The sequence below is a fragment of the Athene noctua genome, chromosome 2 (assembly GCF_965140245.1).
Source record: "Athene noctua chromosome 2, bAthNoc1.hap1.1, whole genome shotgun sequence".
In the NCBI taxonomy this organism is placed as follows: domain Eukaryota; kingdom Metazoa; phylum Chordata; class Aves; order Strigiformes; family Strigidae; genus Athene; species Athene noctua.
Window position 1 is genome coordinate 35,776,382 of NC_134038.1, and position 27,927 is coordinate 35,804,308.

Sequence of the window (27,927 nt, forward strand, 5' to 3'; positions counted from 1 at the left end):
GAGAAAACTTTCATCAGCTGCTCATCCCACCTGGTTGTTACAGCAAGACAAAGACAGGAAAATACCAATAGGTGCACCCATACTGCCTTATCTGGGTTTAACAGTACACTTTTGTGGCTTTGTACTACAGAATGAAGGAAAACATTCCTACACCAACTCACTAGTTTAAAGTATTAATTTTAAACCTGAGCTACACTGGCTTTTGTTGAAATAATGCAGTCTACCAGTTAGCCACAACACCTAAAAGACACAGTAATTCTCATAGTTTCTGATCACAGTGTTAAAGAAAAAGAGAACACTCAGCATCACATAGTATTTGCAGCAGTTTTAAGGCAATCTAAAGAGGGGAAAACCCGGTTCCTGTGTCATCCTCAGTCACAAGTCTTCTCCTCCTGCTTCATAGGAATCACCCATGCAACTTGGAAGCCATCAAGTCAACAGAAAATGCTCTTAGACAGGTGACCAGCTTCTTTATGTGCCATTTTTTTAAGGTATGACTAGAGGTGACAGAAGTTTCAGGATTGTTTCTAAACCAGCTAGTCTGTATCAGGAAGAACTAACTTTGAATTTGTTTCTCTGGAGGCTTGAACTGAATTGAAGCTCAGTTTCCCATTCTGCAAGACAAGCACTAACCATTTGTTAAGTTTGGAGCCATGGCTGTCTCCAGGGATGTTGCATGCAATAACTCTGATATTACTTGATAAACTAGAATAATATAAAATGAGCCTCAAAGATCCTTCCCACAAGCACTTAAGCACTTCTCACCAGCTCTACAGGTGATACCTGGCATCCCCTTTCTCTATATGTATCTAATTAACCTTTGAATAGGAGATTAAAAGTTAAGGGTCTGAAAAAGTTTTAGAAACATGCTCACAGAGTGCACTAGTTATGAGCAACCCCAAGAACTGAGATGGATCATGGTATTTCTGGAATGGTAGTAAGTTCAGAGAAATCAGGATGACAATTTATTCAATAATTAAAGTAGAACTCTACAAGTCCTGAAGCTTCTTTTTTAAGGAAGTCTGTAACCATTGTAAATTGGTGTATGCTTTATAGAAACTTGATACTACTGGTCAGCTGCTTATTTTTCCTTTTCTGCCAGGCTAGTGTCTTGAGTATCAATATATCAAACTTTAAAAGTTGCTTGTTAATTTGAGACAGTAGATTAAGACATCTTACAAAAACAAGTGTGCATTATGATGCTATGTAGTAGAATGAAATTTGCTGCACTTGGTCTTGGTGACTCTGCTGGAAGAACATGGGAGGTAATTTGGCTCTGGGGAAGTTAAGACACATTTTCAAAAGCGCATGGAATTTGGAATAAGGGTTGATGTAAACAGTTTCTTCTAGTGTAGATTAATTTCTTAACAGGTTTAGTTAACACTTCACACATACCTTTTTATATGTATGCTATATATATGCAGTAATAACTACAGCTGTACTGAAACTACACTTACTTTTTAATTCACTAAAACTGCATCCATACCAGGCTGGTTTTATGTAGATCTAAATAAAGCTCCATAGAAAACCAAAATTAGTGTTCTTCAAAAGATCTTTGACCTGTTACTTCATCGATTAGTTTAGAAACCAGAGAAAACTGTCAGCTCCTAAAGCCTAATTTCACAGTACTTGCTGATAGATTTAAGAGATTACACTGTAAACCATGTAGCTGACAAAGTGGATACATGATTCGAGCAATAAATATTTGAACTGTGTTGATACTAAAGAGCTATGGAACAGGCACAAAAGTAGTGTGCATTAATTTAGTCTTTAAAGAAGCATTCCAATCACCATTTTAAGGAAAAGGTGGCTCACTTTAATAACCACAGGCATTGGTCACTATTTAACAAGACATTCTAAAAAAGTAATCACAATTTGTCCAATAGTAGTTTACAAGTGGATGGTATACATTAAGATACAGAGGTAGAAGTTCACTTTTACAATGCTTCACTAATACAGATTACCAAATTCAAGGCACAAAATTGTTCGCTTTACAAAAAATACTGTAAAAGTGTCATTTGCTGTTCTACAATGTGAGTACAACTCAAAAAATCTTTACACCCTTCCATATTCTGTATGTAGAGTTGCATCAGGCATTATTCTGTTTTTCCTTCGCTAATAATTGGCATATGACCAGCACTTACATAAACAGTTTGTATCTCAGCTGAGTTGCTTTGTCTTTTAGGCACAAGTCCAGTTACAGAAATTTAATACAACAGCTTCCTTGGGGGGTGGGAGAACTCTTTCAGAAGTAAGAATGAGGAGGAAGAAAAGAAACATATAGTCCATAACAGCAGATTGGACTCTGACATATAGAGGGAAACAGAACAGAGCATATTTCAAATCAAGTAACTTGAAAAAAGTCAGTTTAAATCATTGACCACATTCCTAGAAAACCAGATGCCCAGTACAAGTTTGCTCTGAGAGTATTTGAGACATTCACTTGCCTTTGAATCGGCAGAGATTTACATATTTTTAATCTTTGTTTAAATAGAACACACACAGTTGCTACAAAAGAGAATTACACCACAATTTGGCCATGTGTCCTTTAGAGAGCTTGGGTGAACAAGTGAAGAGATGCATTCAGAAACTGTCCTTGAATTTGCTAAAAGGTCATGAGCAGTAGCTTAAATCTCAAGACTTCCATTCCTCTCCCTTCTGAAATAACATAGGGAAAGACAATTTCTGAAACATTGCATCTTCTAGTTGGAGACAGCTCTTACAAGCCTTGGCAGGCTGAGAAAGAGATATCACACAGTGCATCCCTACAAGTAGTATGACTAGTTTACTGTACATACAGTGATATTCTAAAGGACAATGGTGGCAGCTACATTGTAAATTCACTTTGCTTACCTATCACATTTTCCAAGTACTCTAGTCAGTTTTATTTACAGTATATAAAAAACCATTGATTTTTAGAGTTCAATACACAGGTTTAGGACCCAAGAGAATGCCACAGTAAGATGTTGACATTTGCATCTGTTAGATGCAAGTGCACTTTGCAATTCAGTCATATAACATCATATTCACCTATAAATGTTAGTCCATCCAAAACAGTGTTAAATTCCATTTTTTGCTTCATTGTTGTTTGTAGCCTGTTTCCTTTGAGCAATGAAAGGGTACATGCACTTGTCTGCTCCCAAAAATCGGTACATGCACACAACTGCTTCAAAGGGCAGAATACTGTGAAAAAGAGGTTATAAAATTGTTAGAAAACAGCATAAAATAAAACCTCTGCTTACAGTATGCACATGATCTCCTTGAAAGCAACATAAGAGCTATTGGAGAGGCTTCTTAAGAGACTTAAAGGATTTTTTTTCCACAGAGATACTTAGAAAATTGAAATTCTACAGTCCCAACCACACAGGCAAGCTGAAAGCAGGAAGAAGCTACTTATTCACATGCCTCCTACTTAAACCAGATTTTCTGCTGCTTCTTCACAAGCAGAATGATAGCTTGTTTTAAAGAGGTGAGAGGGGGCAAGGACATCACAGAAGGCCTACTAAGAGCAAAGCATCTGCTCAAAGCCACATCAGCAGAGGTCATCAGACATTTAAGATATTCTTTAACTAACACTAATCCCACATTAATGCCATTCTTTGATCACCAGATGTCTAACAACCTTAATTTATATTCTAAACTCAAACATTCATCCTCAAAAAGAGAGGTCCAAAGTAAAGAGAGCAATTTCCTTTTTCTCTTCTTCTGAAAAAATTCCAAGAGGTGACTATGTGATGGATACCTGGCTACAGACCCTCTCCTCCTTCCCACATCCACAAAATATTACTTTTCAAGAGCAGTCCTCAGGGGCTCCAGTGAAAGACCAAGATGGGATTTCCTCAGCCTCTTGGAGAGTGGCATCATTCAGTGGAAAGCAGTGCACAGAATCTAGCCATTAGGCGTAATGACCACTGACAAACTGAGTAGATACCACTGGTACAGGTGTTCTCACTGCCTAAGTAGTACTACTTGTGCCATAGCAACTAGAGGGCCTATATAAGGCTGTGACTGTAGCTGCATAAGGCACTGCCTGTGCAGAGAGCACTGAAGCACCCTCTGAGCTTCTGGTTGAAGAAGACAGTTCTTAAAGATGCTGACAGAGTCCTTGATTTGTTGGCAGAAGAGACACATACATACTCTCTTCCAGGAAAGAGGTGAGCAGTGAAGGCTCCTCTAGTCTTTTGTGAGCCTGTCTGCCATGAAAGACCTGAAGCAGAGGAGAATCACTGCCTTGCAAACGGAATAAAAATCAACAAGGGTCTCAGTTTCAACCATCCCTTGAAGAAGGAAAATAAGTCAATGCTGTATTTTAAAGGTTCCTCCTACACACTACAGATTTAAAACAAAAACACAGACAGCTGTGAAGCTGTTCTCTATAAACTAGAATGTAAGTGATGTTGCATCGGTGGAATTGAGCCAACTTCTGTACTACCCTGCATCATTGAAATGTCAGCCTGGTTACTGATTAAATGGAGTTCAGATCCAAAAACTATAGTGTGTTAGAACAAAGGAGGTAATTTCTTCAAAATAGCCCCTCCTCCAAACTTTGACTCTGAAAATTGGTATACATGTGTAGATTTTCATTTTATCTACCATTTCTGTGCAAGTTCTAGAGAATCTGCAGGTAGGGCCTCCTAACACATTGGTTCTAGAGACAAACAGCTAGAGCTTCCTTTGATAGAAGCTGCCTCATGCCCCATTCCTGAGGAACTCAAACAACGGAAATAAAAGTCTGTTGAAAAGAAAACAGGTATCTAAGGAGGATGAAAGATACTAAAATGGTAAAACGAGATCTCAGTTTTACAGAGCTTCCCAGGCAAGCAACCTACATTCACACAAGCCAAGAAAGAATGCACTCATACGTTCTAACAGAACAGCACCTAGGGCCTGTGTGAGTGGGAAGGTGTTTATATCCAGAAAGTGGTCGTGCTCATGCATTTTACTACTATTCTGTAGATTGTATGGCAACAAACTGGCTCTTCAGCTCTTACCTTTTCATGAAGGTGACCATATACATGAGGCGAGGTGTGCAGATCATTGGCTGGTCTGTAAGGATAGCTCTCATAGCCTGCTTCACACAGTATTCTGGTTTCAAGGGTGGAAGGAAAGGCTCAATTTCTTTTCTGAAATATTTTAAGACAGATTAATAATATACATAAAGACCTCAGTGAACAGTTCATTAACTCTCTTTGGAAGGCCTCAGCAGGGACAAAGACTTCAATTTTTTTATATTCATGGCTCAGTTACAAAGACTATAGTTCAAAACTTGTGCTGCCTAAGTACAAAAGGACAGAAGACACTCAATGGATTCAGAAAGTCTGAGTAACACTAACATACATCAAAGCAGATAGAATACTTACTTTAGTATTTTTATAGTAGCAGTTTAGTTACCTTCTCGTACTTTTATGACACTACACAGAGCAGAAGGAAAATTTTACTCACCTGATCCTACACCCTCTAAACATTCCTGTATCTACAAGATAAGGGCAGACTAAAGTTGTTTTGATTCCATCCTTTTCAGCAGCCTTCAATTCATGGCTCAAAGACTCGTGGAAACCTACAGCTCCAAATTTGCTGGCGCAATAATCCTGTGTTGGCAATGAAGCAAAAAAAAGGCAACTTAAAAAGGACAGATATGAATCATGTTCAAAGCCAAAGCATATCTGAAGCAATTCTGCACAGATTTTCAAAGCAACAACAAAAGACACCCACTGAATAGAGCATCACATCAACTCATTTATCATTTTACTTTTGAAGCAATTAGCACAGAATCATGAAAGCACGAAAGCTGAATGTAGGAGGATATTACCTTGGATTCAAGTCTTTGAATCAGGCAGGCTCACATGGCAAGTTACTCCAGTTACCAGCTAGCTTAATATTAAGTATTACAACAAAGGACCGAGATACCTAATACTACCTTGGGTCAGATTTGAAAAAACTTGGAAAGTTGGCAGGGCATAGGTGTAAAAATTTTAAATACTTTATTTTTAAGGTTAGTTTCAACAGAAGATATAATGGAGATCTAAGTGTATTTAGTTTTCAGAAGAGGATATAGCTCATCTCAAAAACCTAAGTTCAGCGACATAAAAAAATGTGCATAGACAGCAGTAGCATTTGAGTTTTCTGCTGGAAGTGTCCACTTTTGCTGGTGGTCACACCCACAGTCCAGGAAATTCTTTGTAGTTTTCTCAAGACAGTAAATACTATACAAAGCTTTAAGTTACACCAGCTTCATGCATTTCTGTTATGAAGCACTGCAGTTTAAGGTCCTGAATTGAGGCTTTCCTATATGCAAAGAAGCCTGTGTTCATGAGGATAATATGACCATTACTCTGTTAGACACATTAATTCATTTGCACTAACTAAAGGCTTTTTGTTCACACTTCTGTTTGTGCTAACGACCCAAAAAGCAAGATAATAGGCTCTAATCCTAACCTGGTTTTATGTACCAAACAAGTCTCTCAAACTGGTGTTTTCAAACAGCTGCTAGCAACTAAACAACCTAATCCTTATGAAGTGGGAGCCTAGTAAAGCAGGTGAGCCATATATTCTGGAAGAAAGGCTGACAGCCATTTCCTCACAGAATCAGGAAACTAAACATTACTTGTGAAAACCCTTGCCTTTGCCTTCAAGCTTAGCCCTGAAGATCTTGACCAGAGTAGGTAGGTGGGCACCTTTCAGGTTCCTAAATTTATTGGGTAATTAGCATTTATCATTTAGCATTCCGAGATCATTAGCCATCCTAGGCTTTCACTCTAGTGGCAAATCCACCTGCAAAGTAGAATATGGTGGCTGCCTGAGTCCTGTGGATCCCATTAGCTATGTGTTGATAAGGTACTCGGCACCATAGCTTTCAAGTATCTTTGAAGATTTGACTTCATTTTCTCTAGCTGATAATACAAAAAAAGCTTATCCTAAGCAAGAAGTGCAAAATTTATTGTTAATTATAAGCTAACAAACCTCCACTCCAGCAGTACTGAACAAGCCCAAGGAACTTGCAACTGTGACAATGTGTCCATGATTCATTTCCAGCATCTTGGGAAGGAATGCTTTAGTGGTCTACAAAGTAAAACAAAACAACAAAAAACAAAATAAAAAACCATACCACAAACATACTACATTAGTGGTAAGTGTTCAAAGCCTCTATTTCAGTTTATTATCAAGAATTTAGAAGTACGATCACTGTACAGGTTTTGAGCTTCTGAGTTTGTCAAAAATGCCAACAGAAAAATCTACAGCTTGTTTGTGAATTCAGATAGCGAGGCCGCAAGGATTATATCTCCAGAAATCCTAAGGTTAAAAGATCAATTGAGCTCAGACATGTTTATTTTTCTGCAAGAGACTAGTTATCAGAAAGAGATAATTTGACCCTAAAATGGAAGTCACATTTTTAAGACAGAAAAAGGAATGCAAAGTGTTTAATTACACCATCTAGTGCATCTGTGTTGAGACCAATGCCAATTATCAGTTATCATTATTGACAGTGCATTTTGTAAGTTAGATATGTCTAGTTTTACCCAATTAACTTACCATTTCGGGCATTTTACAATAAAGGAAATACTACAGGCAGAACTGTTGCTGATGTTACTTTTTACATAATACACTAAACATCTGCTAGTTCAAGTTACTTTCCACCTTTATTAGTATCCATAAGCATTGCTTATACATAAGCATTGACGATATACATTTCTATTATCAGTTACTTATTTTAAGTTTCAAAATAAAACAAGTCTCAAGATGAAAGCGATTAACCTCCGATTTGTATGCTCTGATTATAAAAACGTTTGTTTCTGTTTAAAAACCCAAGTCAGAGTTAACACCTCTAAAAAATTAAATTTTAAGCAATAAATTGAAGGCATTTGCTAGATCATCCCTGCTAGAATACTTACCTTTGTCATTGTCATGGTTTAACCCTAGCCAGAAGACTCATCTGTTTTCTGAAGCTGACTCAACACTTTCCTTTTTAAATAATTATTAAGTAGAGCATCATATATGCTAAAAAGGATCAATGAAGTAGTACAATACGTGTAATTATGACTGACTTCAGCTTCTAGGTTGTCAATATACAACATCACTTGTAAAATGCCGAAGAAATTCAGACAGTGCTTTTTAATCACAAACATGCCTAGTTAATACATAAGTCTATTAATGACAGAGCTATTATTCTATTCTTATTCACTCAGTACCACAACTGATTAATCCTCCCAGAAACCTGGTCTTCCCATGTAATTTGGATCCAGATTCAGAGCATGCAAATGCCCCTTAAATATTTGCTACTTGCTTAATTGTTGGTCTCAGTTGTGTCAGCTGCATTCTTAAAAAGACATGCAAGCTACAGCTGAATCCATCTAATTCCATTCTTATGCTGTCTGCATTTTCCAATCACAGACGTCAGGACAGTTTTGCTCTAATGATTTTCACATGTTCTTGTACAACATTTTTTGCCTGCAGGTGTTAAATGACTAATCCAGACCTCCTAACACCACACAAAAGAGTGTTTTCACTGGACAGCTGGCAGATGATAGAAGATTAACAGACCTCCTGACTCCTTGCCTTTTCTACTGTTGATTCATACAACTAGATTCTGTCATAACTGCATAACAGAGCTAATTATAAAAAATAATCTGAGAGCAAGCTGCCTTACATTTGTTTCTTTCCTCATGGCAGGGATCTCTAAACCTCTTATATAGAGCCTCAGACAAGTATTTAGTTTGCTGCTGAACTAATCTGTGCCAGGCACACAGTTTCAGCCCCTTTTACCATGTTGCATGGCAACAAAGCCCAGTCATCACAGGGCAGCAGAGTCTGGAAAGGTAGGAGGCTTCGCTTGGACAGCACTGAAGTTTTACAATGTGTCATTTATCTGCAGCCTGCCTCACACCCCAACACGGATGGTGTGTATGCTATCCATGTAACAGATCCATGCTCCCAACTCAGTCCTGCTAACAATTTGCTCCCCTTCCGAGCATGAGCCAACTCCATCAGCAGTTTCCATTTACACCTCAGTTATTTGTCCACACCACATTGGAACGACTGATTGCCACCTTACATTGCCAGAAAGTTTAATAATACAAACTGAAGCTCCGGCTGCAAACCACCACAACTACAGAAATGAAGGGGCACTCACCTTGGAGTTTGTCTTGGGGGAGAGAAAGAAGGGAAAGTTTTTTTCTACTGCTTTAAATGCACAAACCAATGCTTTCTTCCAAGAGGCAAGTGCACCAAGCTTTGCTGAACTGCGTTTTCTATTATCTTTAGTATGGCACAGATTTTTTTAAATATGAACTAAAACTAGGTGTTCACAAATGTCTGTATCTGTGGCTGGAGAAGAGAATTTTCACAGGCATATATATAGATATGGGAAATAACCAGAAAAAACTGCAGAGCAGTAAATTTCAGAAAGCCCGCTCAACTGTGCTAAACTCCTTCAAAGCATAAAGAATACAAAGACTGAGTTTTCAAAGACTCTGGCTAATGTAACCTATTTTCAACCAAGAGAAAATTGGCACATGATGCATAAACACTCTTGAGGACACTTTTGGGTGATGTCTTCAGCAATTCAAGTGCAGACGGAACAACTCCCAGCAGCAGAACTACAGTCACTTCATGTAAGTCATCTCTTAAAAGGGCATTTATGGCCACATAGGAAAAAACACTGCTCCTCTCCTCTGAAGACAACTAGCATTTCATGGAAATCTTTGCGTGAGACCTCAGTGTTCTGAAACAGCCTTTTCAGAGCAGGCCCCTGTACTTTGCCATGGGACATTATCCCACAAATCCATTTAAAACCTGAAGCTAAGGCAGTCTATGAAGATCACACAACTATCATACATAGAAAACTTAGCAGTCAACTATCAACATCTCAGCTAAATGGATGTCAGAGAGTCATCTCAGTTGCTGCCATCCTCCAGCCATCTGCAACAGCTGGGAGTCAGTACTTGAAAACAAGCACTGTCAGAGGCAGACACACCCTATGGGGGGACACATTTCCAGTCTCAGAGTAAAGGCTTGCCCACTGCTCCTCCCAGCCTCCTCTTGCTGGGAAAAACAATCCCAAAGTGAAGTTATTCTCTTTCTTGGTATAAGCAATCCCCAAATAAATCAGTGCTCTTACTGAGCTTCTGGCACAGCCCACTTCCTTGATCAAAGCAGCTTCCTCCATACTCTGGTCCCCAGTTTTTCCTGCCTGTTACATAAACCAGATCAACCTAGTTTCTTGTTTCTAGTTTCTTTCAGCTTCAGCTACATCTGTCTACCAGACCTGAAGTCTTCTGTGTACTTGTACTGCTGAGAAACTAGTTAAGAGCTTCACTGGTTCAGGGCAAGATGCCTCCTGGGTGGCCTTCCCATCTGGAGTTTGTCTGAACAGGTAGCACGGCCCACATTAGTCTTCTGAGGTGATGCATGGACATGCTAATCCTCCATAAAAAAGTATTAGAAGATACCAAGAAAGAAGTGTGTTTTGTCCATGGCATTAGAGGTCATGAACCAGGCCCCCAAAATAATTCAAATCAACTCAAGTGGTTTAATCAAACTATTTGCTTTCTGGTTTGATCCTTTAGATTTCAGTTTTACCTGTCACAGCTGCAGAGGAAGACATATAACCAAAACATTTAAGTACTTAAAGTCAGAGCTGGGTCTTTTATTAATGACAAACACACCACACTTTTCAACACCGAGGAGTAACCAGTAAGTGGAATATAGTGGATAACAGGAATTGTTTTGTGATACATCAGGGAAGTTAGGCAGTGTTCAACCTTAAGAAACTGAAGTTAAGCATCCTCTTCAGTCAGAATTAGCTTTTTATTTCTTTTTACTTTTTAGGAAAAATGAAAAACCCCCAAAGCATAGTGCATTTTCTAACTTGCAGTATAGTTCAGATACAGCAACTAGGTAGGATAGATAGAACAGATGATGCTATTCTAAACAGAGTAGAGCTAGGTTTTTTGAGCTAGTTTAACCTTTAAGTTTTTTGGAGCCTAGAGATCAGTTCCTAATCTTCTAAGCATTTTCCTCTATGCTTCTGAATATACCAGTAAGAACAAACTATTCTCAGTAGCTGTAACCAAACATCTATTTCATGTGCACACAGCTTTAATGACTTATTTCTCACAAGTGTGAAACTGAACAAGCATTTACATGTCACTTCATAGCTTTCGTAATCTGTTCTCAACATTTTGGTTTACGGCAAATTAACTTCTAACAGTCTAGCACTTCTTCCCTCCCCTTCCCCAAATTCTTTAGTTCCATTCTTAATGAAACAAAACTCAAAAGATTGTGCAACACAAAGAACAGCACAGCTGCAATGTCAAGACAAATTAGTCTAAATACAGCAAATGAGAATATGAAGAAATACTGTGTTTGGGAAAGTGATTTTTTAAATTAAATTTTGGATTAATTATTCTTAAAGAAGAAAGCAAGCATCCACAGAAAACAATGTTAGCTGCATGCAGCTCAAGACGATGGATACTCACTGCAGAAAGCACACCAAAGTAGAAAAGTACATGCTACCTCATGTTTAGAGAGTTGTAAGAAAGAAATAAAGTAGGTACCACCACACAGGTCCTTTAAGTTTCTATTTTTCAATACAGTAAATTTTTTTCATACTTTCTGCCTTTTGTCAATGTTTAACAGCCCTTTTAAACTATTTTGATGGCATAAACAAGCTGCTTTACTGTAAGGCAGAAATTCCTTTATGCTAAAGGAATAGCTCATTTTCCATACAGCCCCTTCAGGTAAGGGGGATGAAGCACACATTTCTCTGGGTCTGATCAAAACAGGTGAGTTTTTACATCACTATAGTTATCTAAAACAGTGGTGTACTGGTATAACAGATAAGAGATTTTTTCCCAAACCACAGCTATTCCTGACTGTCAGGACAGCTGCATAACAGTGCAAACGAGTGCAACATTTGGGTAAATGTATTGTTTCATCTTCATGTTAAACACTATTAGGCCAGACCCAAGAAGTAAAATTAGTGTGATTAGTCAAGGACTCATCCAGACAACTCTGGGAACCAAGGCACCAGAGGTCATAACAGCCTGCTGCCATGTGTGTTAGCTAATATTGTTACTATCATGAAGCGACAGAGATGGTGACAAGAAAATGTTGTTCCACATTTTTGTCTAAAATACATGCTATATCCTCTCTCCCCCTCAGCATGGACATTCAGACTTCTTTTCTTCCCATTCTTCACAGACCACAGCAGGACACACTGCAGGTTCTCCTACTCCCATACAGAACAGCATGGGGCCACTCACTCCACCATGGAATGAAATACAGAGATTTCCACACATACCCCAATTTCTCTTTCCATTCCAGTAACTGAGAAGGAATGCATGAAGGTCTGACAAAAGAGCACCTCTAACTCTTCAGCAGACAGGCTGTGGCAGCCTTGCCTCAAAGTAGGTTTGTCCAAAGTGGGCAGTATAGTACTAATGCACTACTCTACATTAAAAGGGAAAGAGAGGTGCCTGGAAGGAAGAAAAACCCCATGACAAGCTTATCAGTAAATATACTTAAGTTATTTCCAGGTACAATCATACAGCCCAGCTTATTTCAGAAGATAACCACTTTAGATTCATTTTATAAACACAAGGTAAAACTTCACTGACAGGATTACAGTGAAAGCCACTGCCAAATAGTTTGAGAAGAGGCCTTGAAAGTACACCCTAGAACTGTGTAACTCTCAAAGGAAAATTTATTCAAGTTAGAGGCTATAGCCAAAATGCCTTCTCACACACCAAACCATGCAGTTACAAGCCTGGATTTAACAATTTCTTTTCCTTCTAGCATTTTTAGTTGGCTCCATTGAGAACTGAGAATAATTACTTAACATTTGCACTATCATCTCAATTACTTTTCCCATAGTATCTCCACATCCTTCTTAAATTTCATAATGCAAGCATCTCTGAAATATTAGGTTAAGGTGAGACTAATAACTATGCTAAGACTACATGAAAAAAACAAGTATGAGTTGAAGATTAGCAAGACCACACAGCACAAAGGACATGGCTCTGCCAGTAACAGGCTGAATACAGAAGGTAGACAGAAGTCTACAACTACTGTTGACCTTGCTAACATAAGGGACCAAAGCTGTACTTTAAAGGACCTCAGAAGTCTCTGCTGACTGTTTTCAAGAAGTGCTGGGCCCCTCCTGGATAATTAGCCACTGTCTAAGTAAATATTTGAATAGCTGTGGAAATTAGCACTAAGTTTGATCTTAAGTTTCTATTCCCAAGAAACAATAATGAAGAATAGGCCAGAATTACCCAGCCTTTCTTTAATTCATTACTTCAGAAAGTCACACATTTCCCTGGATTTTTGATAGGTCTACCCAGATCCTTTTGGAGCAAAAAAGATCAGGAGATAAACATGACATCCTCAAGCCAAGATTCCATAGACAGCTGTATTAAAAGCATGAAAGGAAACTATTCAAGGATTGCCCTCAAGTGTGCCTTGAACAGGCCTTGCGTTCAAAACAAAAAAGTTAGACCTTCCAATATTTCCTCTCAAAAGGAGTCCCCTAGTTATTTAGCTCCTGGCAGGCAACACAACCTTCAATTTCTCACTAAAGCTTTATTTGTCCTTCACATAAAAACCCACTGTTTTGGGGCCATGGGGATTCCTTTAATATTGAACTGCAACAGCAGTTAATGCTTAACATACATGCACAGTAATAATGTTACAGTTGCCTTGCAACCAGAAGCTCATGAAAGAATGAGATAGACTTAAAACAGAAGTCTACAATGATGACTAGTAACAAGGAAGCAAAGCCACACACACACCCCCCAATACTTTGGATATCCTGCATTTGCAGACTGAAACTACAGATAAGATCTACCCAGGTTAAGAGGTGAAGGTAACAAAATAAATGAATAATTAAGTCAGTGAAAAGCAACATCAGTTAATTTAAAACTGTATTTGATTTAGAGAAATAAGCATCTTTTTTCCTCTCTCCAACTCTGCATAAAATACTGCTTTGAAGTACATGAAGTCTTAGCTTAGTAAAAACATAAGCTATTACTTGAATCATTTTTTTTAATTCATTGTTAATTCATGTTAGTAATTAACATTCCTGTTTTCTCCGCTCTCATGACCAATCCATACACAAAATCCCCTGCTTCTCTATAAACACATTTAATCAGCTGAGAAGTACCAGAGTTGTACAAAACTAGATTAAATCTTATTTACTGAAGTTTGTAAGTGGGTTTGTTAGTAACAAACATCTGTCATACCAGTTGCTAAAGAACAAGTATGCTACAGTCCATATTTCCATTACTACCTCATTTAGCATTTGTAGTATTTAGGGTCCAGTTCCAAAATTTCTTCAATTTTCAAAACCAATAGTTACCACTGTTTCCTGTGAATGGTTGAGTTATTGTATTGGTTCCTCTTACACAGAGTCAACTCATGTTGAGTATATCAGAAGAAAGCTGAAACTGAATGAAGTAGTTTCCTTAATCAGAACTTAGTGCCACAAAGCTGTTTACAATGGGTAGACAGTAAAGATAAGTAATGCTATTCAAAAAAACCCACACAGGAAACTAATACCACTAGTTATCTCTCAAACATTAATCATTGATTTCCACTCTTTACTACTAGAACTAATTATGCCATGCCTAGGGCAACTGAACATTGACTGGCTAATTGCCTTTTGTATAGTTTGTTAGCAAGGCTTAGTTGAAAAAGGGTTGTGTCTACAGAGTGGGGTACGAAAGTGCTTAGAGGACATTGCAACAGAAACTTTTGTTACTGTTACCTTATCAGGTCACTATACCAACTACACTGTCTCCCCCCCCCCCCCCCCCCCCCCTTTCAAGGCTTCATTTCCTGTGATCTTACCTCAAACTGGTTAACTAAGACCAGAATAGAAAATAGCTTTGTTCCCTCCTGTCTGATCTGAAGTGTAGGTTAAGTACTCAAGACCACTACCTAAATACAATTCTCGCTTCAGAACTTTCTTCTTGAGAGTCAAGGTGGAAAAGGTATCATCACCTAAAGTGGTCTGCTACTATTCAAACTCCCAGCTCCCTTATATAAAGCTTTCCTGCACCCCTCACCATTGCATCACTCTAGATTGAGTGCACCTTTACCTAGCATAGGGGTTTAGATACACATAGCAGAGTCAAAGGTTGCCCTGAATTCTCCATAAGAACATTTCACTTCCTTTCAGAGAGGCCACTACTTTATAAGCTTTCTGGGCATGTAGAAGGTCAGGTATTCAAACTGAACTACCCTTGTTATTTCTATACCAGCAAGCAGAAATTAGAGCCTTTATATTACTGGTATGCAGTGTCCCCATATTTCTGCTCCTGAGAACTTTTATATTCTTTCTTCCTAAGAGGAAACAGATTTTAGCTTTATATGCTTTTTATATCATTTCCACCCTCAGATGCCAAGCCTGTAAAGTGTCTAATCTTTCTAGTGACTAGATGCCACCAGTCATTTTTGTGGAAGTCTAGCTGACTTTAATAGACATGCTTTTATAAACATACTACCATAAAGGCACATGAACTTGTCTACTTTCATCTGTGCCTGCAGATATCTCTTTGTTGATGTACAACTACTTCATGTACATGCAGGAGTATACATTATTGTTTAAATCACTGATATTTAGACCTCTTCCCTCCAGAGTTTGCAGATCTTTGATGTGAGAACCACATTCTCACATGTTGCCCAGAGAGGCTGTGGAGATATCCATCCTTGGAAGATGCTCAAAAGCAATCAGGTGGCCCCAATTACCTCCAGAGGTCCCTTCAAACCTCAACCATTCTGTGATTACTCACTTAAGTATACTAACTCCATTCTCAACAGCCCATTCCTCTTCATCTCACAGAGGAAGAGGTTCACAAGCCAGCAGAGACCTTGCACTCTTTGTCCTATGTTAACGGCAAGTTTATCAACACAGAATCTTAACTAACCAGAAAGGATGCTGATTTCTCTGCCATATCTCTCCTTACAGGAGCTCTTGCCTGTAATAAATTACCCTACTCTGTCAAACAGTGTCTGTTCTACTTTTCCTTTGGTCTCAAGTCCTTTCAGCTGGAGAGAGGGTCCAATGAAGCAGTACAGAGCACCTAGATAAATTTCTTGTGGACTTAAAATTTCAGTTGATTCCAGAACATTCACATACTGTACTGTTTTCAAAAACTAATGATATGCCTCCAGCTGTTAGGTGCCCTCCAGTAACTACACTCCCTTGCAATTTAAGGGTATTTTAAGCCCCCACAGACAATTCTGCCCACTTTAAATTTTAATGGCTTTTAAAGCTTGGACAGGTCAATCATACTGGATTCTTGACAGCTAGCAATGAACAGGGAGAAAGACAGTATCTCAAGCAGTGCAAAAGTGTAGAACGTAAGTTGCCAATTATGTTTGTTTTGGATTTCAAATGCCAAACTAACCTAAAAGCTGAGAAAGATCAGTAGTAAAGATGGCATGGTAAGAGGGCTGCTGGAGGCTCAGCTATGTGTTTAGTCTGCCTTACACTGCAAAACAAGCAAGGTACGAGTCTAGACTGAAGTGGAACTTGGAAACAAATATACATGCATAGACTTCTCCAGCCAGCACAAGTTTAAGGCATAACCAAGCACTAGAACTGAAGCTTACAAAGTAATCATGGTCAAAAGCTGACCTCTTCTGCCCAAAGGCATCTTATTAGACAAGTTGATATTTACTCTCCACAAATATGAATCTTGTTCTACTCTAAGACTATCATAGCTACCAAACTACAATTATTATTCAATTGAAAGCAACTATTACACAGTTGGCAGCAGCCACTGAAAAGTAATATGCAGTGTAGAGAAAGTGAATCCTTGTGCTCAGATCTACCATGTCAGCATTTGAGCTTTCCATATACACAAGACTAACACAGAGCTCCAACATGGTTGTGACAGCTCAGTTACATTTCTGTAAGTTTAGGAACTTAAGTTACAATCCCAATAGGTAGTAGTACCAACCTTGTATTCTTCCACAGGTGGATCTATCAGTAAAGACAAATTAACTTGCATTTACTCAAATGTAAAATTTGAAATTACTTTAGCTTGTTGGTCAAGTGATACAAGAAGTTAACACTTGGCTACTTCTTTTCACAAAAGCTGGTTTAAGCCCTGTTGAAGTCAAGCAACTAGAAAACCTACTTTGTTTATACACTGACAAATGGCTGTGTCAAAGGATTTGTAGCATTTCAGAGTTGTGTTGACATTAGTGTAACAAACACATTAGTCCCTCACCTTCATTAGCACAAGTTTGCAGCAAATGTCCAACCATTTGGAGAGCAGTTATTTATTGCCAGCTATTTGATAATCTTGACAAAAATGAAAACATGCCCCTATGAGTCAGTGAAAAATCCACATAAATTCATTTTAGAACAACTATTAGATAAGACCTCAGAATATTCTGTTCAGTGACCAAGAACACAATCCAACTTTTAAATACACATTTTTCTCCAGCTTGCCATAAGCTTAGTCATCCTCTGGAATATTTAGTAAGATTTGGTATTTTAGTGTGCACGTTTCCAAAGAGTTACTAGACAACAGTACTGTCAAACTACTTATGGAAAATATTAAGTCATCATGTTTTACCATTTACAACTTTTCAAGAAATGGCTAAACAGAGAAAGACTGTCTCTCAGTTTCTAGATACCTTAAGACCAGTACCTCCATAGCACTGCAACTGCTATAGTACTTGCATGCAGATGAAGGCTGAGTCACTTTACTCATCCTCCTAATCTCAGTCCCTAAGACATTGTTTTGAATCGATTACTTTATAAAAAGGAAAGTGATTATGCCGTAACTATCTCACAAGAGGAACAAGATTAGAAGGAAATCTTCCCTTTTCATGTAACAGTTCTACTTACTGGAAGCAGAAAAATAAAGATATAACAGTTGAATTGGAATTTGGCTTCAAAGTTTGTTTAGGAAACAGCAAGATCCTAGAAGGCTCCAACTTCTTATGAAGTAACTCACTGAATGAGAAGTAACATTTTAAAAATGCATGGGGCTTAGAGGTTTTTAAAAACAAAGGTGTTTCATACTTCTCCCCAACCTCCAAAAAATGATGTGCAGAAAAAACAGTCTTAGCAGGTAAACTTTAATTTCATAAGCCAACAAAGGCTAAAATGACAAAAAAAAAATCTCAAAACAGCAACTAGTACAGTTTTCAAAGATTCTACTTGCACAGGCATTATAACCTAACACCAGCAAACTGCTTACTTTTTAGGGGATGAGTTTTCAAAGACAGAGATATTTCCTTCCTCTGCCTGCCTGTGGAAACTATGCTTGTTTCCCACAGGCTGAAACACAGCTCTGGCCTGTTTTTTCCACATTCAAACAGCATTAGTACAACTAATTTCCAGAGAAGCCATGCAGTAGGCACAGAGATCATTGCTCTTGATGGTACACAACAGCAATCATAGTATCAGTGCAAGGCAAATAAGCTAAAGCTTATTAACACAACATTGTTTGATGTGTTCAGAAAACTAACTTACCTTTATCTTAGGGTTTTTAATAGTGTGTAATTAAAATACTGCAATCTCTTTAGAAGTTGAATTGTTATATTCAGGCTGTTATGCCAGTGGCAAATTTGCTATAGCTTGGAACCGTTTATGACTACATGACTACTTCGAGCCTGTAAAACCTATTCCAGAAAATCTCTCCAAGACTGAGGTTTCATTAGACAGCCACAGAGGTCCTGTTCACAGCTACATAGTTTTATTCTATTCCTTCCCCCCCAACCCCACCCCACCAGCTAGTCCAAGTCTGAAATGTTGATGAGGTGATTCTAGCTTCTAAATAAAAATAATCAATTTGGCCAAGAGAATTAACAGCTTTCCTCCCTGCCCTCCGGACAAGTTAGAGCTGAACTGGCTCATCCAAGGATCAGATGAATACTAAAACTAGCACAAGGTAAGATGCAGATTCAAGGGGTGGTCCCATGCAACAGCTTGCCACCACTAAGCTGCCTTGTAGTTTCATCCTAAGTGAACAAAAATTTTGGACAAGTTAGTTTTAAGCATATGCTGAAGTGCTTTTCCAAACCATTGCTGAAAGGGGAGTGCTCGAGAAGCTGTCACACAAGTTCAAACAGATGGCAGAAGTGACCAGCACCAGGGCACATTTAGGTGCAGAATTCAACAGCCAAACAAACTTGAATTTCAAAAGGCTCACACCAAGTCAGCCACCTCAGCTGCACAGCTGTTCCAGCATTCCTTGGCCTACCATGCCCTCCCATCCCAGTTGTGATAACTCACTCATGTCAAGTGTTAATTTGACTGGCATATAAATCATTACACTAATATAATTATTTACAAGAATAGAGTGTTCATTCAGAAGTGTAAGCACAGATGTAAATCTCTCCCCTGTTTGTGACATATCTTCTTTCAAACTAAACCCTGAGAAAACCAATCTCAAATTCTATGCCTACTCACCTACATTGTAACTGCATTTTGAAAGACTTTTTTTTTTAAACAGACTAAGAAGCCTAAAACCACAGGTAAAATAATGTAGCATCACACATAAATCAGCTTCAGTTTGCCTTTGCAGAAAGGCCTCTACTATTTTTCACAGAAGACAGACAGGTATCAGTAACTGAGCTTTACCATTGGTGTGAATAGCCAGAAAACCTCAAAGGTCAAGGGAGCAAGGTTTATCAAGAGAGTGATGCTCTGGCTTTTACACACAGAGGACTGTGGAAAGGTTTAGTACTAGAGATACATAACAAAAACCTTCCCTCCCCCAGAAAAAAAAACAGAAGTGAAATCAAAGCATGAGAAGCATTGGGAAAGAATAATACTTCACAGCTGATAAAGATAAAAGTAGAAAAGATTTTAAAAGTGCAGTGCTAAAATAGCAGGGATGGTGCTAGAAAACATAACATTCATCTTTCCTCAACCTGTCTAGTCAGAGTAATTGATGACACTAAAAGCTACAGAAAAGGATTGCTCACCCACACAGATCAGTTAAGACAGGTCTTAGACGGTGATGCAAACACTAGGTTAGCAGGACACTTAGCCACATCGTAATTAGGACTGCTTTTCTCCACAGTTGAATACATGAATACGCCTGTCTTCTAGAAGTCTGCTATAGTCATTTGGTTATTACAGAAAGTTAATAACATAATAAGATCTCATTAACTTAGCTTCTTTTCATAAATTAAAGCAGATGTTACTTGTAGATAGAAGAAACTTCAAACTTCATTGCTCTCCTAACCTCCACAGGACAAGGAAGGCATACACATCATACTTTAGACAGAGTATTTCACTGAAACTGGGAAGAGCAACTCTCTCCACTTCTATTGAGGTTAGGCACCATGCTGGCAAAGACTATCATTCCATTCAAGGTTCTCCTGTCTCCCCAGATCCATCCAGCATAAAAGTCAGACCAAAGTCAGTGCAGAAGTTTCTGCTTATTCAGCCAACCTACCTCATTCCATAAGCAGCAGGAATTTAATCATTGCGCTGATCGTTCATCCAGGACCATTTATTCAGAGTAGGTTAGCAATCCTGAGAGCATTCATAGGGTTTGCTGACAAGCCTCCGACCCTCAGGAAAAGTCACAGGAGACTGAAGAATGAGACTATGCCACATGCCTTACCTCTGCAAGCTATACTGCAACTCCAGCTTTATTTTAGCTAGCCATAGAATTGCAAGCAGCTAATAACTGATTAATACTTCAAATATATTTCAAATAGCTTGAGAAGTCTTGGCATAGTCTCTTCAGAACAACTTTCCCTTTTCTTAATGGAACTTTCACATTGCTTTTCTGGGAGATATATTACTGTTTCCACCTAAACTCTACAAGTTTAGTTTAGTGCATGAAAGTAACTGGCTGATAACACCATATGCTACCATCTTGGACACCAATCTACAGGCAACGAACAATCCACAGGTCACAACCTGAGAATCTCTATTTTCTCTTGTTTGAGAGTCTAAGTAAGATCCACACACCTTTCAAATGGCACAGCAAATTAATTGCCAAAGTAAGCCTGAGAGAAGCTGTTGCAGGTGTAACTGAAGCAGTTTAAGGAAAACATTCTGAACAGTCATTTCAGATTTGTTAACTGACTGGAATGAAAATCAAATACTTCACATCATTAAAGAGAAGAAAAGGAAATGCATGAATTCAGTTGCTGTTTGAAGAAAGGAGGTCCACATTCTCCACCACGCAAAGGCGGCTGGTGTTGTAAATAACATGTTCAAAGAATCTTTGATACAATTTTCCCACTGCTCTGATGGAAGTGTTGCTAATTAAACAAATAAAGAATGCTATAAGCTGTTTTGTTCAGACTCCTTGATATGTGACTACTCATTTATCATCAAGATAGAGCAGACAATGGAGAGTCATGACTGAACAGCTTCAACAGACCTCAGGGACTAGAGCTGAGCAACTTGTGGAACAACTACAGTTTGGTGGGCAGCACTCCAAAGTCCCCATTATAGGTGTTTGTATGATTCCTACATAAGGCAAATGAAGGGGCATTTTTCATAAGACCCACCTACCACCCCATTGCAATGTGCTTAATTATGCTTGCTGACTCTTCAGATGAGTGAGTACATTATCTGACAAGTCATTTTTAACCTTATTCTCATCTACTCTGAAACTGGTAAGATCACTTCTACAGTCACAGCTTAGACATCTGGCTACCTAACTAAATGGTCTGGGCTGGTGGTCCCCCCAAAAAGGAACAGAAAACTGAAAAACTTTCAATGTTTTTTGTGAAAATGATTGCTACCACTAAAATGTGACTACAAGGCTAGGCTGCAGATACATACAGACTGCAAGATACAGGTTACAAAATTAACAATTGCGTGTTGATGACAACTGTCCTTGACAGTGCTAGACAAACTCCTGGTAGACCATAAAACAAATCTGAGGAAAGCTCTGAACCAGTAGTCTTATGCCTACTCAAGCTCCAGAAAAACATATCCACCCATTTATATTATAAAACCTGTGTTAAGTACTTTCCTTTAGAAAATGGAAAAGTGCAGTTTTCTAGAGCATGCATCTGGAAGATACTATTTTTCTCAGTTGACAGATTCTCTCTATTTTGAGAAATGAACCCAAGAACATATGAACTGCAAAACCATACCAAAGCACTTAGAAGTTTTAAGTACAACTAGTATGACTATTTTCATAGCTAAGAGTATAACTGATTTTTCCTTCATATTCACTACTCAGCATGCTACCACAGTATATGAAACACATGTGCTGTCCAGGGTAATTTACTGGTGGCATGTAGTTGGAATCATTTTGCAAGGGAAGAGTTAGTTTTGATGACACTTTTTGGATCACATGCACATGTTTTGCTTGAACATGATCCAACTCATTTTTCAAAGAAAAAAGTCAAGAACTTGTAGATTAAACTTTGTAAGTAAAATTATGCATCTTGGGATAAGTTATTATGAAATTAAAATAATTTAAAGCTGCTAATTCCACTCATCCAAAATGCTAAATAGAGCTAGCTGGTCTATCAGTGGAATATTGTGTCTATATTTGATTATAGATACTAAGAGTCCCAGCAATAAAGACAAAAATCAAACTGCTATGCTAACAGGCCACAAGACTCAGCATGGTGTAGTTTCAAGTAACATAGTTTAAGCTGTTTTCTCTTCTGTAGAATATTCATATGTACACTAAGTGCAATACTCCCATATTTACACTAAAACTATAGGCAGAAGTAAGTTTATTTAACACCAGGGAGCCTGAAGAGACTAGAATAACAGTAAGTATTGATACATTACAGACAATTATAAGCCACTGAATTTTCCAAGGCTTTAGCAATCCTGCCAGCCTAATTCAACTGACAACTACAGCGGCTGCATAAAGAGGTATTTGATTTAGTAACTGCATTACATTTAAGGTTTAGACTATTTATGAATGTCCTAATTACTTGAGTAGTATTTCCCTCTTTACTCAGTATTTATCTCTTCCTGTATCAATGTCAGGCCACCTAGAAGATTTGTTCAACTCCTACAAAGATAAGTATACCTGCATAACTCCAAAAATCAAGTCATTCATAAGTGAATGAAGACAACTACTCTGGTTAAGACAGCAGTACACAAGTCTTCAAATTCTGGGCCCTAGTCTCTCACTATGTGGATTTTTTTTTTACAATTATGACAGAGCTGGAGCTGAATGCTTTTGCTTCCCCCTTTTGGTAAGTTGAAGAGAACTCCTCTAGGAGGAGAGCTTTAAGCTGAAAGTTTGGGGGATCCACACGACAGGGATATGCAGATCACTGCTCTCCGAGCTAAATACTGAAGATCTGCTCTACAGAAGGACCTTAGTGTCACAGAACTTCAGACTCTGATCATCACCTTGCCCCTGCCCCTCCACAAGTCTCACTCAGCGATCAGGGTACTATGCTGATGTTACTTATCCAGCAACAGCATTATTCTTTCAGAAAAAGAGTGTCACAGTGGGTATAAGAATCTCAAATTGTCCCAAAATAAGGGTCTGTACAGTAGTTTTATTAAATACAGTTCCAAGATCTAAACCAGATTTTGATACTTAACCTTTATTCTAAAACCACAAGAAAGAAGACCAGTTATTCCTATATTTGCTTAAAACTGATTAAGCAACAGCTTTATCTTATACTGTGATTTAACATTTTCCAAATTTGAATCCTGACATATCACAGAAAGAAAATTTCCTAGTCTGCACAAGTTCAGCTCCAGTAATTGACAAGTGCAACCAAGTCAGTCATTCCTGCAACAGGAAAGATAGTGTTACACTTCTGCTACAGTTTTATGCATCTGCAAATTATAGTAAGCCAGAGCTGGCTTGTTTCAAACCAGGAATGGATTTTGTCCCTGTGTTTTCAATATCAGAAGCATTCAAGTTATCACAGCATGAAATAACAGGTTTTTAATACTGCAGTGGATTTTACGCTGTGGAAATTGCTACATGATGCAGTGGTGACATGTTTATATAGAACACTCACAGGAAGGATTATACAAATCATGAATGTCAGCAAAATGAAAAGCATCTGTTTAGGCTATGGCACACTGCTAAGGCTCTCTTGACTGCCAGGTTGTGATATGGTACACAGCCCAGTTGGAGTCACAACAGCAAACCAGTGACAGACTTTCATGTCACTGCCTACTGCAGAAGTTGAATACTTCAGATTGTGGATGCTATTGTAAAGCAAGCTCAGATCACCTGCATACCACACAAAGAGCAGGCAGTCAATCTTATTTCTGATGTTTCAAGGGGACAGTACTAGAATCTCATTTCAGATTTTTATATAGAAGTACAATGAGGCTTGATTAAGTCAAGGGATGAGGAATAATTTCCCACCACATATTAAAAACCCAGGAAGTACAGACACTTAACTACTGAAGCAATGTTACATGTAAGATCCGTGTCTTTAAAATCCATTTACAGTTTTTTGGACAAAACACCCTCCAAGAATAGTTAAAAGTCTACATAATGCTCCAGAGTATTAGCTTTGCTTTTGGACCACCAGTTTAGCTGACATGGAAAAGACTAGCTGTATAAGACTTCACACATCTAGACACATTGTTCTATTTAAGTCAGCACTGACTTGCATCAAAAAAGTTGGCTTCAAATCAGCTGATTCAGATGATATCTTATGAATTAAGTACTATTACTTTTAACAGAAGTCCACCCACTGTTGGTCAAGCCAACCTTTCCTGGGATCATGAAGGGGAAGACAAGGAAAAAAAGCTTTGCCAACAGCAAAAGCTAAAAGGAAAAGCAAAGCAGGACACTATCTGCAGGATGTGTACATATGAACAGATCCTCAATTAAATATAAAGGGTGTTGACTGCTGCTTAGAAGCTTAAGCCAAGATCTCGAGTTCCACGGTTCAGATCTAACTATACCTTCCTGGAGTAATTAGGTTTTTTTAAAGTCACTTCACACTAACATTTAGAGATGAGCGAAACTGTTATGGAAACCCTATCATAGCAGTACTAGACTAAGTTTAGTTTTCTATTACTGTAAGAGACTCAGAACACACAGAGGGTGCTTTAAAAAGGTCTCTGAAACAATGTTATAAATAAGTGTGTGACTTAGGCCTGAAGGAAGAACAGCTGGAGAATTTAGGATCCTCCCATATTTTAATTCATGGTGATGTCATAATTTAGAGTTCTTGGAAACTTTGTCAATTCGGCATTTAAACCACATCAATAACAGTCATTAAATCTAGTGCACATCTCTGTTTGCTTAAGCATCAATTTAACTTTTATGAAGGGGAACACGCAGAGCTCTTAGTCGTAAGAAGTCATATGAGCTTTCCCAGAACTTTTCAAATTGTCTTAAAATATACTTTCAGAGTTTAAAAGAGTTTCTAAATACATTATCCCGTGTGCACTGAAGTTTAAGCACTCTCTCTGCAAGCTTTACAATACACTGGAAAAAGACTGCTCTGCCATTAAGTGTTTCACAGCACAGACTTTAAGGGGCTCCTTTAGGGTTATGAAACAGCATTTCACTTCCATGTTTAAAAAGTTATATCTGGGAGGGCCTTCTAAGTTTTGAAGATGAGGCATTTCACAAAATTTTATTATGAAAAGGTAAGAGCAGCCAAAGAAGGCTTAAGTTGAAGTATATTTCAGATTGCTTAATCCTTTGATTGTTATGCAAGTGTATTTCATAACCTTATTTGAAGGACCAAAGAGCAGTTTTAGTACTAACAATGGGCTCAGTCTGACAGCTAATGCTAACCCGAGTGTGCATCATGCTCTCCTTCAACACTCCAATTTATGTAACTCCACACTATTGTGGGTTTAAAAATAAACCACACGGGAAAACAAGGTTTAGACAGACAAAAAAAGTAGTATCACATAGCTTGTTCTCCTTGATTAGCATCTGCTAGTTATGGCGACGTTATCACCCCAGAAACCATATTAAAGACTTTCTTACTTCTACTGGCAGCTCCCAGAGAAAGCTATGAGGACAAATATGCAGGATTCCTGAAAAAGTGTTCTTGGCTTGATTTCTTGAGAAATCCTTTTTGCCTTTCCTCCCAGCCTTCAAAAGGAACAATTTGCCTCCAAGGCAATTCAAACAACGTTTCCAGCAGGGGTTTTAAGTATTTTTTCCAGAAATGTGCAAGTTTGCTATTGTAACCATCATTAAAACAGCATCTTAAAACTGCTAACATTCTGGCAGAAGACTATTGGAGGAAGGCTGAGAAGCCATGCATTAACTGTAGCAACCTTTAAGCAGACTCAGAGGTTATGCTTGCAAAAGATTTCATATTCTAGACTATAGAGAAGGGCACAAGGCTTAGAACTCTGGATTCCAAGAGAACATAGTTGACTTAAAACTATTTGTTAATAATTTTAATACTCACCCTTCCTGTTAAACAGAACAGTAAGTTAAGAAAAAGAACCCCCAACATGGTGATCTTACTAATGAAAGGAAGCAAGTGCAAAACTCCAGGCAAGAGGCATTAAGCAACAGCAGTTAATTTCCCCAAAATTAACTGACAAGAAAGGCAGGAGAAAGAAGTTTGTAGTTACCCAGAAGTGTGCGTGACAGTTGACCATCATGGTCCTCTCAATGAGCTCATCAGGACACTCCAGAAGATGGTGTCCAGAGACCACACCAGCATTGTTAACCAGGACAGACACCTCGCCAACCTCCTTGCGGACCCTCTCAGCTGTTGAGTAGACATTTTCTCTTTTGCCCACATCACAGGTGTACGTGTAAACCTGCAAGTTGCAATGGGGCAGCGCATCTTTTTCTCCATCTCCAGCTACTAAGGAATAGAGACAAGAAAACAGAGGGGGAGGGGGGAATAAAATTCTTGTATTTTGACATTCAAACAAGTAGTCGAGTGGAAACAGCGAACGCATTTCCCTTGCGGTAAAAGTTCTATTTACTTTGGTGTCACCACGGCACACAAGGACTCGTCTATTTACTACTGCTGCCAAAGCGTTTTAAGCAAAGCGGGAGGTTTTGACGCCGCTGTCGGAGCAGGGCTCGGCTCCCCGCTCCCCACCGCGGCGCCCGGGCCCGAGGCCGGCCCCGGCTGGCCCAGGCACCGACGGGGCGTTTGACGCCCCCGCGCCCGGCGGGCTCCAGCCCGAAGCCGCGCTCACCTGAGGCGGGTCGCAGGTGAGCGCGGCTCCGGGCTGGAGCCCGCCGGGCGCGCAGCCTCGTCTAACCCTCCCCCGGGCTGGGGCAGGGCCGGCGGCCGGGCAGGTGAGAGGCGAGGGGCAGCGCCCAGGCCCGGGCCGGGCAGCGGGGCCAGCCCGGGGAGCCAGCTCCGGCAGGCCGCCGCTTACCTCTGGGGGCGGCGGCGGCGGCCGCCTCGGCCATCTCCCGGTAGATGTGGCGCACCATGCCCGCCGTCTCCTCGTTGCTCTGCGTATTGATGTCCCACAGCACCAGCAGCGCCCGGCGCCGGGCAAACTCCAGGGCGAAGAGGCGGCCCAGGCCGCTGCCCGCCCCGGTGATCAGGCACACCTGCCCCGCCACGCTCTTCTCCTTGGGCCGCACCAGCCACTTGGCTGCGGCCAGCACGAAAGCCCAGAGCACTCTGAAAGTCACCACGAAGAGCTCCAGCAGGATGTTCATGCTGTCGGGACCCGCGCGTCCCGGCACGGCCGCCCGCGGAGCCGGAGGGGACGGACGCCGGCGGCGCGGAGCCTCTCGGCGGCAGAGGCAGCGGCTCCTCCTCGCCGCCCGGATCCCCCTCACCTGGGGCCGCCCCCGCCCGGGACCTCCCGCTGCGGGCAAGCGGGGAGGGAGGGAGACCGCGCTCCCGCTGCTGAGGGTCCCGCCGCGCCGCCCGGGGCCGGGCTCCTCCTCTCCGCGCCGCTCGCACTCGGAGCCGGGCGCCGCCGCAGCCCCGCGCCCTGCCTCAGCCACACACGTCGGGAAAAGAGCCCGGACACGGCGCGACCCACCCGCCCGCCGCCTCCCCGGCCCCGCACGCCCGCGGCCCCGCTAC

The 27,927-nt window shown here is 39.9% G+C and overlaps 1 protein-coding gene across 2 annotated transcripts; it reads right to left on the reverse strand.

Annotated features, from left to right (window-relative positions):
* Positions 1-1,793: 1,793 nt before the first annotated feature.
* On the reverse strand, positions 1,794-27,910 carry RDH10 (retinol dehydrogenase 10). Of its 2 annotated transcripts, none has more exons than XM_074897674.1 (6): positions 27,260-27,910; positions 26,492-26,727; positions 6,961-7,059; positions 5,443-5,588; positions 4,992-5,123; positions 1,794-3,183 (listed from the first exon to the last, which is right to left on the reverse strand). In XM_074897674.1, exons 1-6 carry the CDS (start codon positions 27,549-27,551, stop codon positions 3,060-3,062), a joined length of 1,029 nt encoding a protein of 342 aa, XP_074753775.1. In that variant the 5' UTR covers positions 27,552-27,910; the 3' UTR covers positions 1,794-3,059. The 2 variants fall into 2 exon arrangements, with proteins under 2 accessions (XP_074753775.1, XP_074753774.1); XM_074897673.1 differs by having other exon boundaries at positions 26,492-26,730.
* Positions 27,911-27,927: the final 17 nt, after the last annotated feature.